The 16,495-nt window shown below is 41.5% G+C and overlaps 1 protein-coding gene across 1 annotated transcript in view; it reads left to right on the top strand.

Moving 5' to 3' along the window:
* PITPNC1 (phosphatidylinositol transfer protein cytoplasmic 1) overlaps positions 1-16,495 on the top strand; it is a 76,776-nt gene that overhangs the window by 53,967 nt on the left and 6,314 nt on the right. The window contains exons 6-9 of the mRNA XM_064676432.1: positions 3,981-4,076; positions 12,257-12,412; positions 13,145-13,208; positions 16,329-16,447. Of these exons, the coding sequence (XP_064532502.1) occupies positions 3,981-4,076; positions 12,257-12,412; positions 13,145-13,208; positions 16,329-16,447 (435 nt within the window). The remainder of the gene's footprint in view (positions 1-3,980; positions 4,077-12,256; positions 12,413-13,144; positions 13,209-16,328; positions 16,448-16,495) is intronic.

Below are 16,495 nucleotides of genomic sequence, written 5' to 3'. Positions count from 1 at the left end.
AAATCCATTTCTGTGTCCAGAAAGTACAAATCTAAATGAGATATTTTGTAGGAGATGGAATAAGAGGGGAGTCGTGACATGGAGATCAAAAGGAGCAGGGAGCAAGGCTGCAGATAAATATGTGAGTGCCTCCCCCTCTCTGCAGCAGACAGGGATATTCCCTTGCAGTTCAGGGAGCCAAATTTTCTGCTCTCACAGAGGGATTCAGCCTTTTCCCATAGAAGAATTGCTCCCAATTATGTGTGTCCACAGAAATAGTTTTAGCCAGCAAACAGGTCTGAAATTGGTCAATTCCTGTAATCTTTGCCCCAAAAAAGCAAATTAAGGGACTTTGGAGGTAAAAGAGGTTGGGGCATGACTGACTGAGAAGTTACACAATAAACTCCATGGATGAAGTTCTGAGTGGAAGTTCTTGGCTTAGAGCAAATTTTCCTTCAGAAAAACAAGCGCTGCAGTGCCCCAGGTGACACAACCTGCTCAGGGGTTCTGGCCCTGGCAATCTGAGATCAGAATTTCAAGGTGGAGAGTATATTTTGTGCCTTTTTTTTAGTAGAAAAAAAAGGATTATTCTTGCAGTCCTTGCTGCAATTACACCCCTAACACGAATTAGCTGCCTCATTACAGGCTTCTGACCACAAACTCCTTGTGTCTGGGCTGGTAAAAAAAGAAACCATTTTGTGGTAATGAACAGAGCTGAGCACCTTTTCCAGCTGGTAATCCTTGGATGGCTCTTCTGCTCTTGAGGGCACAAAAACCAACATCACAGGAGAGGATCATGTATTATGAAATAAAGCCCAGCCAGAGGCAGGGATGTGACCCTCCTGGTAGTGCAGATGAGTGAGGAGTTTGCCAGAGTGGGTGGAATCAATGGATTCAGCAGGATCTGCCTTTATACTGTTTATATCCAACCCAGGTTAGCTTTGGGGATTGGCCATGAAAGTTAAATTTTGGATTGACTACATCTGAGTGGAATTGAAGCCAGCAACTTAGCCTGAAAAAATAGGAAAAAGAAGCAAAATGGGAGAGAAGCTTGTAGCAAAGATGATGTTAAATTTGCTCTTGACTTCCCGCCATCTCCTAACCTGAGTTTTTATTCTGGCTGTGGCCACCTGGGAAAGAGAGTCACTAGCCAAGGGTGTGCCAGGATATGTTATTGAAGGGCATGAGAGAAATTTAAATACCTCAGGATTTACATTTCTGCACTGTCCTGTGTGAGCTCTCTTTCCTGAGGTACCAGCATCGTCTGCCAGAGGGGTTTTTTGTGTGCTTTGGTTGGTTGGTTTTGTTGTTGTTTTTTTTTTATTTTCACCAGGAGAAACTACTGACAATCATAAAGACCCAGTTGAAACCTTTCTTCCACTTTCTATCACTCTGTGACGTGCTGAGATCCATTCCTCTTAGGAAGAGGAAGCGTATAAATGTTTGTTTTAGAAAAGCTGTCACATTCCTCCCCCCCCTCCCAAATAAACCCAAAACCCACAGCAAAAAGGACACTTCAGCCTGAATGTTGCTCTTTGTTTTCCATTTGATTGTGTATTGCAATCTCAATTAATTACTTGGCTTCCAAATGTAAAGCCTGTCCAGTTCTTTCCAATATAATATTTAATATTCTGCCTTTCTCCATCATCTCCTTAAGGATACAGATTGTTCTCACCGTTCAGTTTCTGCACATTTGCAAAGACAGTTGCACAGATTGGGAGCCTTCTGCTTCTTTTTGTGGCCTTTAATCTTTTCCCTTAAAACTTTTAAATTTCTCCAGTCTCTTTGATCACAACCACAATAAACCCATCCTCCCTACAGGGTTTCAGGCAATCCCACATTCTGTGGCTACGAGAGGCAATAAGAGAATTAGAGCTAAGAAAGAAATCAGTCTTGTTCTCTAATGACTTCTTATTTTCCACTGCTGATAGAATGAGAAGATTAAATCTCAAACTGCAAATCTTGTGAGGACAATCTGAGAAGGGGAGAAGCATAAATGATTAGACAACAAGTTCTGCTGGCAGAGGGAAGTGAAAATGTCATTCAGCAAAGCTCTGGAGTAGAGGGAATGGTCAGAGACAGCCTGGGCAGCAAATGAGGCATCATTGAAATGGTTGAAAAATTCCTCCTGGTTTTGACAGATTGGCAAAGGCATCTGTCATCCCCACTTCCATCACAGCACTTTAAAGAGAGGAAAGGAATTTAGAACTATATTCTAAATGAGGTGAAATACATGGATCAAGCCTGGGACAGAGCAGGGCACATTTCTTTGGATAAGATATTGGGTAATAATCCCCATTTCGAGCCTTGCAAATGTGCAGAGATTTGCATGTGCTTAAATTTATGAGGCTTGTACCTAAACCATGGACAGATTCAGAGCCTCAGCTGACCTGGTAATGTCCATTTAAGAGCAATCTCCATTATTTTGTAGAGATTATGGTGGAAAGGATCTTGTTCCAGAAATAGTCCAACTTATTTTGTTGTGAGCTGCTCTGTATTTCTGAATTTGTTTAGGAAAAAAAGCAAAGGAAGAAGCTTAGAAAAAGCGACCTATATTATATATATATAAAGCCAGCAGTGATTTACATCAGTGTGCCCAATTCAAGAAGGAGCACTACAGGGGAAGGACCTCCCAGCTCCAGTTTGTTCAAATAATCAGCACAATTTTTTGCAAAGCAGGGATTGGAGAAGGAGGACAGGCACACAAATAAAACTAGGCTGTAGTTTCTCTTTTTCAGTTTTTCTGCAGTGTCAGATGTGTGAACATGTTACATCCAGCTCAATGAACATGCAGTGCTGCCTATTTCATTCACTACCAAGACAAGTTAAAATTTTAGAGTCAAAACTTCAGCTTTTCCTCTATTTGAATTATGATTTCCTGAGCAATGTTCTTCTTATCAGCTGGTTCCTGTGTTCACTGGAGTCCATTGCTCACTTCAAATTCTTTAAATGGGCAGCTGCATTGCTTTCAGAAATAATAAAGTAGCATTCTTGTTCCTGAAGAGTTGCTGGCATTTTGTATTTTTAACTGTTCCTCCAGGATGAAATTAAATGAAATTAAATCAGCAGAGCGTTCGCTGCATTTATTTAAAGAGGGGGGGAAAAAAAAGGAAAACAAAAATATTTATGCTTCCTGGAAATGTCAGCTATAGAACATTGTGCCCCAAAGGAAAAAGCACATCATGAGCTTGTTACTGATCCTGACAGTGGCTGCACAACTTCCCTGAATTTCATGGCACTAATTCACGGCAGCCTTTAACTCAGCACTATTTCCACGCCTCAGAATTATGAGAGAAACATATTGCAGACACAGTGTAAGTCACATGGGTCACTGAGATGCCTAAATAATTAAATTATGGACAGAGGCACAGAAGGAGACTGTGCTGCAGCTGCAAATGACCTGGATTTTCAAAATATCCCCATCGTTTGCCTTGCATAGAACAAGAGACTTGGGGTTCCGAAGCAGGTCCTGAAGGATTGAAATGAAGATGGGCTCTGTGTGTGCACAGATGGATAGGGGGAGCTTGCAGCTTCCACTGAGGCAGTTCAACCAACATTTGGAGTCTTGGTATAACAGCAGCTTAGGCTGAGTGTTCACAGCAAACACCTGCACCTTGCTGTCCTCAGAGTGAGAAGGTCAGAAACACCCCGAGTGCAGAGAGCTGGGGTTTACACAGTGATGGGCTCTAGGGCAAACATTGGAGAACATGGTAAAACCAATCTGAGCTGGTGACTTTACTGTTTGGAACCAAAGTCTCCATCCAGAAAGCCCAGGGAAGAACAGCAGTGGGAGCAGGAGGTGCTGAACACAGTGTGTGCAGGAGGCTGGAGAACGTGACCGTGTCCCTGCAAAACCCTGAGTGTCTTACACGAAGCTGTTCAGGCACAAGCCTAAAATACATTCTGTTGCAGGTCATTGAAACTGCTTGTAACCATGACTCCAGGTGGATTTTGTGAGGGTGTTGTTCTGTCACAGCCTTGAATTTTTTTAACTCTTGCAGATTTTTGACAAAGAAGCGAAAGACCTGGAGCGAGAGGTTTGCTTTATTGACATTGCCAGCGACGAAATTCCCGAGCGCTACTACAAGGAATCAGAGGTAAGAGACAGCCTGGTTGTGAAGTGGTGAGGAAGGGAATGTAAGAGGCTGCAGAAGAGCCTGGCTAGGAATCAGAACTATTTTTATTTTGGTCTGAAATCTTGCTGGTCAGTAGTATTCCAAAAGCTATCCAGCGGAGGGGAAGCAGCAGCAGCCTCTCTGTCTGGATTGCCTGACACGTTCCTTTGCAGATGATTCCTTTTGAAATGCTTCCCTGCCATTATCAGGAAACATCCTGTGCCAGACCTTTGATATTCAGTTGAATTAATCCAAAATAGAAAAGGCCTTTTCTCTGAATTGTGAGGCTCAGGGAGAAGTTTGCAGGTCTGAGCAGTTTGAAACTTCCCTGTTGGCCTTATTTGCATCCCACCCCAACTGTCAAGTCCTGCAAAGTGCCCAAGCCCAGCAAAGGGCAGATGTGCTGCAGTGACAACAGGGCTGGTGCACAGTGACGACACAAGACCAAGAGGGACTGAAGCAAACTGCAGACTGCAGCAGATCTGCCAAAAAGCATCAATGGCAGCAGGCAAAGCCACTCTCTGAAAATTCCCTTGGAAGTTGCTCCCATGTATATTTGATGGAGCCCATCTTTGAAGAGCCCATTTCTTCTGGGTCAATGCACTTCACTGTTTGGAATCAGCAGCCACCATGCAGATGAAGATGAGGTCTCTCAGTGTTTTAATCTCGGGGTTGAAAAATGATGGTTCACAACAAGCAGCTCGAGAGGAGTGATGGGATCTGTGCTCACATTTAATTTTGGAGATATGATTTGTCTCTGGAGCCAAGTCTATATTCATAGCTGGCAGTGAGTATGGCAGCTGTTTGACTATATAAAACGAGACTACAGAATCATTTTTAGGATAAAAAGTGAAGACTTGCCAATAAATGTATTTCTATACTGTAGGAGACACGATTTTCAGACTAAAAAAGTCGAGTACTTGTTATCTTCCATTTATAGATCCTATTTCAAATGTTATGTACAGGTCATAAACCAAAATTGGGTCTCCAGTAGAATGAAAAGTAGTTCTATTAGTTTCCTTAGATAATGAAACCCATCTGTTTAGTACCAAAAATTATATAACACCTCATCAAACAGCTTATTGGTCCCATCATCTTATCAGAACTCCAAGGATTCTCGCTCCATTTAGGAATGAGCTGCTATGGAATAGGTCAGCATTTGGCTGTGCTTTAAAGAACTTCATGTGAGAGTTTTCATCTCAGCCTGTGCAAATCCAGAAATTATAAACACAAAGGTAACATCCAGTTTTGCAACTTTCCTGCCCGTTTTTGATAGCCATCTATTAAGCATAATTTCCATAGGATTAATCTCATGGTATAGAAAACCAGCCTCAGCTTGAGGGAGAAAAGAATTTCAGAGTCTTTGTGTTGTTATTTCGAAGACAAATCTAGAGACCTGATTCCAAGCAAAATGGAATTTTATATGGGTTGAAACAACAAAAATAGCCCAGCATCTGTTGTTTTTTCTGTACTGATGGATGATTTGTCTGTTGACTACCAAATTCTGTTTCAGAATTCATACAGAACAGTAAGAACACCTTTAGCATTTAACTGTGCACATGCTGTAATTGAGAGTGAGTTAATAATACTTGAAAATAGTGTCTCTTCCAAAGTTTACCAACTATGGGGGTTTTATGCCACCCTATGATGAACATGAAGCCAAATCCCCATTTCTGATGAGGCCTCTTACATAATTTAGGCACTGTAAAAAGGTTTTTAATGTTTGTAAATGTAATTTCCGGCTGTTTTCAATCAGAACAGCATGAAAAAGTAATTCCATGCAAATGAGAAAGGGTTTGTGTTTCCCAAGTAGCAGCTTCAGAGATAACTAAAACCAGTTAGTGCAAGCTTTTGAAATGTATTTTAGTTGCACTAATAACAACAATTTGGCTGCTTTTAGGTCATGTAATCTGAACTGATACTAAGTTTAAAGATTAAAGGCAAAGTGCAATCCTCAGGATTTACCAATTAGATCCAACAGGATAAATGTCCTGACTCCCACCCAGAAAGACCAGTGGGAACGATTTTAACTTCAGGCATGGCAGTAATCTCTCCATTTCAGGGGCTCTTTCACAGGCTTAAAATAAAGCAAGTTCTGTATCAGGGTCAGCGTGTTTGGCAGCTTCTAGAAATGAGCTTTAAATTGCTTTACATCCTGACGAAAGCTCAACCCTCTTCAATTATAAATATACTTCAGTTTTTAACAGCAAATGTCATTATTTAGCTGTATTACTGTATATTAGAGAGTGGCTTAAATAATTTAAACCCTTCCCACACTACTTGCACTGCTTGCTCTGTGTTGGTGCTTATGAGCCTGGTTGTAAAGGGACAGTCACCACCTTCCATTTTAATGATTCACACCCAAAAAGACAAAATGTATAAAACACCCTCATAAATGTAATATTCCATTTGAATTGCACAGCTCATTCTGACTGGTGCTGGTACTGATGAGAGAGGAAAAGTGTTCCATGAAAATGTCCTGGCTGTTGAAGGGAAATGATTGAATTTGACTTTGTGCATATTTGCTTTTCTCTCCTTCTAAATATTAACTAAAATTGAAAAGTGAAGAATGTAGTTAGCTGGAGGCTTAAGGAGAGCTGTTGTTTCATTGAGGAACACTTTAAGGGAACCTCTGCCAATGATACCAAGGGATCTCTTGAACAGAATCATCCAAGTGATTGGAATTCCCTTAAGGATGGAGGGCTTATCTGGCAGTGTGAGCACAGAAGGACCGAAATCACCGAGTCAACAGTGAATCAGAAGGCAGTTTTGTGAGCTATTACAAACACTCACAGAGTCCAGTTCTGTCTTCTGTGGAGGACTCATTTCTGTCCTTGCAGAAGGCTGTAGAAGGCAGCAATTCATGGGTCCCAAAGCACGACTTCATTTTAACTTCATGACCATCTACAGACTCCACCGTGAAGCAGCCACGTCTGAAATACAAGATGTGTTTTTTACAAGCACGGTGCTAAAAATCCTTGAACTTTGAAGAAGTTTAAATTGGAGGTTCCAAATGGAGTAAGCCTGAGTGTGGATCCAAGCTGACAGGTTCGCCTGTTTGTAAGGAGCCACGTGTGTTCCCAAATCTGAATGTACTTACTGCGCTGAATACAGAATTTTGTGTTTCTCTACAGAGCCTGCAGGTGAGAGTAGTTGTACATTTTGTAAAGTCATTTCCTTGTGACTTTACCGTCCATGAATATGTATCACCAGCCAGCCTGTGTTCCCCATATAGACAGACATATTTATCTGAATTACAGAGAAGAATGGAGCTGAGCTGAGCTGAGGAGTGAGAGCCTCCAGTGAATCATTCCTGCAATGAAACATTGACCAAGCTGGGAGCCACTGAGCGAAATGTTCTGTGCAAACATATTCCAGTTCTCAGAATTACCAATGTTTCATTTCCTGTTTATAACAAAGCAACGGAGAGCTGGACAAATGGAATAAACTTTTTCAGGCTACCTCCAAACACAGGGATTTCGTGCAGCTGCTGCAGTTTTCTTCTATCATTGCTGGCTTTTTTTCCTCTAACACAGCAGCACTGTCCAGCTTAGCACAGTCCAGGTGCTTTCAGAGTGACACAACCTCTGTCACATCACAGAGTGACAGTAGCTGAAATAATCCAGCTGCCTCAGCCCCCCAGTGAGTGTGGGCACCGTGTCAGCACAGGAGTTCAGTGCAGGATGTTGCAAAAACATGAACATTTCCTTTTCCTTACTCTCTTCAGTTCTGAGTTTATATAAACCTGGCTGGATTATCATATTTTAATGCCTCAGAACTGTCCCAATATTTACAATTCTGAAGTATTTAGCTGGCTCTTCCAGAAAATACATTTTAATGGAAATTTTTAAAAGAGCCCTTAAAAAAATGACTCTCCATAAATGTCTGTAGTAACATCTTTACATCAACAAATCTTTCCTGAGCCCTGGCTATAAAAGCTGAAATCCAAAACCTAACAACTCCAGCTGATGCTGAAATGCCAGATCACAGGTATTAAACCCATGAAAGGTTGGTGCTGAAATTCAAGATCAAACAAAATGGTCTTCAGCTTAAAGGGGGGAAAAAATTGACTGCACTTCAAAAGCACCGTGATATTGCAATAGGAGTCTGAAAAAATTAACCCAGGCATTAAAAGGAAGGAAGGAAGGATCTCTTTCAGGGACATCTGGGTACTTCCAGTGAGAAAACAGGATGCATGGCATGAGCAGCATGTTCAGCTTGGGGACCTTTGCCCAGGCTGAAATGGCCACCCAAGCACCAAGGGGCTGTCGAGGCAAGTGGGTGACAAGGCTCACAAGGTGTCCCACAGAGGCTTCCAGGGTGTGGACAAAGGGGTATTATCAGCTGCACCTTCAAATCATGTCTGAGAGCGGGACAGAGCCAGGGGCAAAGGTGCCCCTGCAGGTTTGGAGGTTTTCTGTGAACAGCAAATGTAGTTCATTGTTTAACTTGAAGTACAAAGTAACATTTAACAGAATTAATACTGAAAAGTCATTGCAACAACCCAGTTGTTGGTGTTTGCTTCCTGGAAAGGGGGGTGAGGATTCCATGTCTGATGCCCATGACGTCCACAGTCCACGAGGAAAGTGAAGTAAATAAATGCTAAATGTTAAATAATAGACACTCCAACAAAGACCATGTTGAGCCAGGACTTGTGGTCTAAGTAATAAACCCTTAAATAATGAGAGTGCTAGGTTTGAAACCATATCCAGCACATTGGGGCTTTTATTTCATTGTAATTTTACATTTTATTCTCAGCTAAGCCCAGCTCGTGGGTTATGATGTTTCTGCTCTGTTGGCAGAAGTGCTATTTTTAAATCACTCTGCACCTGGCAATAATGTATTGCAAATACAGAGTAGGTTTTGCTCCTCTAGCAAAAGGATTTGCCAGATGGGCTTTCCTAATAAATTGTGTCTGATAAAAGGACGAGAAGGTTATTTAAACAAAAAGATTTTAGCTATGCCATTACATTTGAAACAGATTGAGGATTTTGCCAGTAGATAAATTAAGGGGAAAATAGTGGATAGACTCAGTATTCTTTGGATGATGGCTTCCCTAGGAAGGAAGGCATGGGTGGCTAAAAGCAAAAATAAGGCACACACAAAATTAATTATCTAAAGAATAACATAAAACTGGGGCCAGAGCAAAGCTCAGCTTGCCCAGTTTCTAGTCCTGGACAGAATTGTTTCAAACACTGTGTCACGAGTCCTGCCTAGAGAAACAGTACTAGGTACCAATATCATTTCTGCTTGGTTTTAATAGAAAATGTTCAGCCCTGCTTTATTGCTTCATGTTTTTGGTTTAGAAGGACCTTACAGGCCTAATTGCAGAAAGGATTCCAGGCTGTAATCCTACTGTGGCAATTTGACCCCACGAGTTAGGCACAAAAAATCATTCATGTCTGAGTTCTCACTGATTTCAGGGGGCTTTGGAACAGCACTGAAGAGCAGAAGATGAGCAGTCCTGGTCCCAGCATGTCCCTCTGGCATGGCATGTTCTCCATGGCTGTGACCAACAGCACAGGCCTGGGAAAAGTGGAAATACATGCAAAATATAGAAAAGAATGTAGAGATTCTTCTCCTAAACACTTCCTGGTATGAACTATAGCTGAAGCAATTGTTGAGGCAGAATTTGTGTCTTTCTGAAACAGTCCAAGATGTTTTTTAACACCTAATTTTTCAGCATCTGGGTAGATAAGCCCAGTGATGTTCATTTTAGTGATGATAATGATGATAACAGCTCACTTCTGTCAAACATTTGTGCCCTTCAAACTGATGGCCTGGAGGTTGAACCCTCAAGTTCACTTTGCCTCATGCCTCTCATCCCACTGCTTGGCTTCTGGGCAGCCTTTGAGCCTCAGCCCCCTGAGCTCAGTAAAAAATTATAAACACCTTGATCTTTCCCATAGCAAGTCTGGAAATCTGCCCCCCTGAGTCCTGGCTTCCATTCATCAGTCTGCAGTTCCACAGTACCAATATGTTAATGCTTTCAGAAAGGCAGGAATTTCCCTAAAAGCTCTGGGATGTGAGTTGCCCGGACGGTCCGTCATCGCCTGGCTCTTGGCTTGGAGCTGTGCAGCCAATTTGTGACTAATCTTCGTGTCCTTCAAGAGAAAGGGATGTGATGAAGGGACACAAAGGTGCCATCTCTGGGTGCTGTGACAGGAGAGTGATGTCAGGGATGAGCTGCATTGACTTGTGGGCCACCAGGTTCAGGGTGATCCCCCCCATGTGTCCCCTTGTCTGGGTTAAACTCAGCAAAGCGAACCAGCCCCGAGGTACAAAAGCTGTGACTGAGCAGTGGGACAGGGCAGTTCCTCCTGATTTCATTTTTATTTATAAAGTCTCAATCCTTGATCCTGACTCAAGTTGATTACATTATATCCCTTTGGACTGCACTGAAGTTATTCCATTACAGATCTGGTTACCTCTGAAAGGATATAAAGTACAACACTCAGAATTATTAAAGAGTGTGTCTGAAATGCTGAATCAAGGCACTGTGTGTGTGTAAGGAACAGCAGATCCTGCCTTATAGGAAACTATTTTCTCTTTCAGAAATACTTATTTTACACTTGGAATATTTTGCAGGGCTGTTTGAAATCATATTTTCTGTAATTATTTCTTTATTCAAGGAACCACCTACTAGAATGTTACATCTTTCTGAATATTATGTCTTACTTCTTCCCTTTTTTTTTCTTTTTTATTCGTATTATTTTCCTATTGATTGCTTCAGATCAATTAGAAAACAACTCTTTCAGCCAGAAAATATCCATATCCATCTGAGGTCGAGCTGTGTTGGGTGAGAAGATTGGCAGCATGATGTGACCATGAGCTGTGCTGCACAGGGGGGTGTTGCTCTGATATATGATGACACTGAATTGTTTTTATGGTGATTTAACATTGAAACCTTATTATACTGTGAGCCTGAAGTCTCCACTTAGCAAAGCCTGTGTCAGCAATAAAAGCAATGACTTTCACAGAGGGGAAAGACTCTTCACCTCATTAGGGGTTTGTAGAGGAGCTTTAATGGCAGAGCTTCAGTTTATGGGTAAAACCAGAAGCCAAGTCAGGAGATGAACATCAGGGAACAGGAATGCTGAATGATACAGAAACTCACACTGAATGAAAGAAAATTAAGGTCAGAGTAGTCTTATCAATTTTTTGTTAGTTTTTCTCCTAATTGTCTTCAATATAGCACATAATTAAAGCAGATATTTAAATACATGTTTAACTGCTTTTATAGCAAAGGATCTTCCCAGACCTCAGCTTTGGGGAAGGAACACAGCTGAGCACTGGTGGTTATTCTTGAGGAGAGATTTTAGAAACTCCACTGTGAATTTTCTAAAATGACATTATTTTCAAGTTCTGAAAAGCAGTGCTTAACTGTAAATTATTTCTATTTACAAGATATAATTAGCAGGATTGGACATAAAGGGAAATGGGATTATACCAATATGGAAAATAACACTTTGATAGATAAAACTGCATCTTGTACAGATAAAAGTAAACTTTAAAGATGAACTAATGTCTTTAATGGTTTTATGAAATTATGTTGTGATTTCAACACCAATTTCTTTGATTTTTTGGGTTGTGAAAGAGAGGCAGAGTTGGAATTAGTGTTGGCCCATAACCAGAGAAGGCTAAACTGGAGGACTTTCCTACTGAGGTACCCACGTGGCTGTACAAATTCCCTTCAAATTGGGAATGACATTGTCAGGGTCACATCAGTGCTGAGGTGTCAAAGCCCCAGTTGGTCGTGATTTCAGGAAGACGGGAGCGGGTGGAAAGTAAAGAGTCACTCACACTGAGGGAGAGTGGAAAAGCAAGCTCTGAAGAAGCCACTTTTTGTTTCCAAAGGCCATAAATAACCCTTGGAGAGCACTGCACTGTAATGACTTGCAAAAACAGATTTTCCTATAGCAGAAAACGTCCCAGCTGATACGACTGTCAGTGCACCTCCAGGAATACTCTGCCATCAACTCACTGCCAGGGCTGGATTACAGGATATCCTAGTGCTTGTGCAACTCAATTCCCTGTTCATTTTTCAAGATGTTTGTTAGCATGGTTTAATATTTTATGTCTTACCAAAACATTTACTTTAGCAAGCTGACAAACACGACTTCCCCGCCTGCATTTCCCTGTTTGTTTTCTTTGTTTTGCAGGATCCCAAATATTTCAAGTCACAGAAGACTGGGAGAGGCCAATTGAAAGAAGGCTGGAGAGAGACCCACCAGCCAATTATGTGCTCCTACAAACTTGTGACTGTGAAATTTGAAGTCTGGGGACTTCAAACCAGAGTAGAGCAATTCGTACACAAGGTCAGTGAAATGGGAGCTGTTTCTTACCCTTCACATAAGCAGAACTTGAGCACACACAGGAATGTGGCTCTGGTTTTGGAGAGGCCTGGGAGCTCAGCTGAGTCCACTTCAGACCTCTCTCAAGGTCTGAAAGATCTGGAGCAGAGCCAGGGAGTTCATCTCTGGGTACAGACTTGACAAAGCCTGGAGCTGCTCAGGGCTAAGGATGAGAACAACTATCCATAACATTCTCAGTGCTGGGACAAATCTGTGAGCTAAAGGATTTGTGAGTATATATGAGCACTGGACATGTAGCAGTGAGGTGCAGAATTCCTTACAACAGGTAGTGGGAAAGTTTTCCAGTCTATTAAACAATGAATTAATGAATGGCATAACAGCCAAATGATAGGATTTTTCAAAGTATTGACCTTCCACGTGTTTAAAAAAACTAAGAAGGAAAAAGAACTGATGCAGAATGTCTAACTGCCCAAAGATTAATGGATTATATGCACATTCCCAATGGATTACATGCTAGTCAAGGCCATGCTGAAGTGATCCAGTGTTGGCAACAGATCCATTTCTAGTGGGAGACTGGACTTTGAGCCCTTCTGAGCCAGCACCTCTGACTCTGCAGGGCATGACCTCTTAGACCCAAAACTGTCACAGTGATTTTCACTTTCAGTGGTGTTGAAAGACAACGGTGTTACTTTTCTGAGGTGTTTTGTTGCTATTTAACCCTTTCCCTGTTTGCAGGTGGTCAGAGACATCCTGTTGATCGGTCACCGGCAGGCGTTTGCCTGGGTGGATGAGTGGTATGGTGAGTGTGCTCCAAGCTTGGCCCATTTCAAAGGGCTCATGCAAAGCTCAGGACAATTAACAGCAGATTTCCATTTGATTTCCTGGACCATCATGTCCAGAAAGGTTGTGGACTCCCATCCCTGGAAATGTTCCAGGCCAGGTTGGACAGGGCTTGGAGCAACCTGGTCTAGTGGAAGGTGTCCCAGCCCATGGCAGGGGGTTGGAATGAGATGGTCTTTAAGGTCCCTTCCAATCCAAACCATTCCATGATTCTGTGGCCATCAGGTCCTCCTGTAAGTTGTTCATGAACAATGAACTATGAGATGTTCACAGTTCCAGGAGGTGGAACTCTGAGCAGTTTCTCTGACCCTCTTGGACCTCATTTGCAGCAGGTTCTCTGTAACCAGAGCAGGCTGGATTTAGGCAGCCAGGAGGCAGCATCCAGGGATGCCTTTCCATCCCAACATCTGAGTGTACCTGCCCCAGTGCCCTCTCCCTGCACTGCAGGCAGGGAGGAGCTGCCCCTGCCAGGAGAAGAACCTCCTTCAGGTTTGCATAAAGCTTCTTATTAAGGCTGCATTAACATGGAGTCATTTCCCTACTGCAAGCTCCAAAGGCCTCTGATCCAACACAATTCCAGCTTTCTAGGAAAGTTTTAAACTACTAATGTGGATTGCAACAAAGAAAAGGTGAAGCTTTTCTGAAAAAAGGTGGATATGAGCATAAAGCCTGCTGGATCTGATGCAGCAGCAGCTGCATGCAGAAAGTGTTGGGAATCCATGAGGCAGCCCTGGGAATGGGCACTTCCAGTAGGACACAGTGATCTGAATATCAAAAAAGTCAATTAGATTGAATGAAATAAGCTCATGGGGTTATTAAGCCTTTTACATGTATTTTCAGTAAGACATATCCATCATCGTAGATACTCATCAAACAAGTTCTGAGGCAGTCCTGTAACATGTAATAGGAGTTTGGGAATATATTTAGAATGTTTATTTAGACCCTCCTTAAGCTTCAGGAAACACCAATTTGGGCATTTTTTAATTTTAGATTTTTTTCTTTTTACCTGAAACAGAGTGATCCATTGTTTCCTCTGTACAAAGTCAGGGTAACTGATAACTTTAAATAAAGCAGCCTGACTTCCTGTAAAAATTGAGCCCATAAATTTGCCCCAAATCTACCCAAGAAATCTATACAGTGAGACACAGAGAATGTTACTGGGAAGCAAAGTGTCAGCTGTACTTTAGCAGAGTTACTGGTAATGATGGCAAATGAGTAGCCCTGAAGTTAAACTGAATAGTTTAGCTCAAAAACATTTCACCACAGATTTTCCCCCTCCTAACTCTGAAATCATCCTGTCAAAAATACTCTTTCCACAAATGAAATACTGTGGTACACAATTCCCTCATGGATTTTTACTGTCATGGTGAGACTTTTTGTTAACTAATACAGTGGACTTTTAGAGCTTAATTATCAGGCAAAGTACAGAACCTAAAAAACATGGCCCTGCTAAAACAGATGTGAAAAAAAGACTCAGTGTACAGCATCAAAAATTTATTTTTTAAAGTCTTTTAACATCTTTAAAAATAAAAGTTTGAGAAAGACCTGGAGATGATGGGAGTCAGCTGAAGTGAATGAAATAATCAGTGTGATAAACAATGTGTTCTGTTGTGGATATTAGTGGCTGGTTGCTGTTACTGACACTGTAAGTATGAATGTCTTGTCATTAAATTTACTGAACTATATTTAGCTTTATTATGAAGAAATTCTATTCTCTCAGTGTTGTTTACTAATAAAGAGCATGTTCTCTGCTTGGCAAAGTGCATCCCAGCATGTTACTGACACGGCTTCTGAGCTTGTTTTTCTTTCCAGATAACACTAAAAGACTGAAAAAGCAGGAGTTAGTGGTATTCCAGGTTTCCTTTTGATCAGAATTTTAGACTGCATTTCTTTTTACCGATGAATTGTGACACTGTGCTGCAAATACAATGGGTGAGGTTGTGTCTTTCCTTAGAAGCTGCCTCATAAAATGCAGCAGGAGCCTCCTGGCACGGAACAAGGAGTGGTGTGATACAAGAATTTGCAAGTCCTGGTGGCACATAATAAACCTGAGAAAAATGGGAGCCTCAAGAGTAGATCACACTGTGCAGGACCAAAGGGGCACCCATTTGCAAGTTGACTGTGCCAATAAAATGCTCTTTTAAGTGTCAGGAGTAAAAAGTTGATGGCTGTTTTTATGAGGCTCCAAAGTTACCAAACCCTTGTAAAGAACAGACCAAAATCCTGACACCATTCCTGTTCTGACTCCTGACTCCCAAGTGGATTCATTGAGAGCATGGGAATACTCAGAAGAGTAAGGTCACAAGTCAATTATTGGATTCTTTATGTTTTTACTGGAGTTGTGGTTGATGACAAATCCTGTTAAATCTGTAATTATTGCCTGGTGTTACGAGACAGACTGAGCTGGTTGGACACCAGAGCCAGGCCTGGGCAGTGGGACATGATCCTGCTGGGGGGATCAGCCTGATTTGTAGGATATTTCTAATTCTTATAATTCATTAAATTGCTTCAGGCTCCACAGCTTGTAGTCACTAATGTAGTCACTATTAATTCACTTCCCTATGTAAGTAAATGTTAGTTGCTGCAATCTAAGCTGGGGGGGTTCTAACACTTAGTTTGCTGGTTATGAGCTGTACAGTGCAAAGATAATGTGAAATCTTTTTGCCAGTGCTGGAAAGGTAAGTAAATATTTATAGTGTTTATAATGTTTTCTATCCTTTTTTCCAAGGGATCTTCTAAAATCTGCTTAGAAGATCTTGGCCTTTGCCAAGGCCTGCTCTTCAGTGCTTCCTGCCTACCTTACATTACACAGACACTCCTAAGCAATTTCCACTCCTTCCTGTTCTCTGGCTCCCTTTGACTTAACCTCCTTGCACCTTCCTTGGCTGACACAACTACCTTTATGAGGCAATTTTCATAAAGCTAGTTGCTCCTTGCTTTTTAAAAAAATCCTTTGTTGGCTTCTGCTGAAAGACTTTGTGTTCCTAGAACCTTCTCCTTAAAAAAAAAAAAAATAAAAAAAAAAATTAAGTTTGCCCTGAATCAATGGAAAATGCCAACAATTTTGAACTTTTTACAGATATGACTATGGATGATGTTCGAGAATACGAGAAAAATATGCATGAAAAAACCAACATTAAAGTTTGCAACCAACATTCATCTACTGTGGATGAAATAGAGAGCCATGCCAAAGCAAGAGTAGGTCAATTTTTAAAACATCCTCAGCTAATACACCTGCACAGACCA

The sequence above is a fragment of the Pseudopipra pipra genome, chromosome 19 (assembly GCF_036250125.1).
Source record: "Pseudopipra pipra isolate bDixPip1 chromosome 19, bDixPip1.hap1, whole genome shotgun sequence".
Classification (NCBI taxonomy): Eukaryota; Metazoa; Chordata; class Aves; order Passeriformes; family Pipridae; genus Pseudopipra; species Pseudopipra pipra.
Note: the sequence above shows the minus strand (reverse complement) of the source record. Positions and strands in the feature narration are given on the sequence as shown.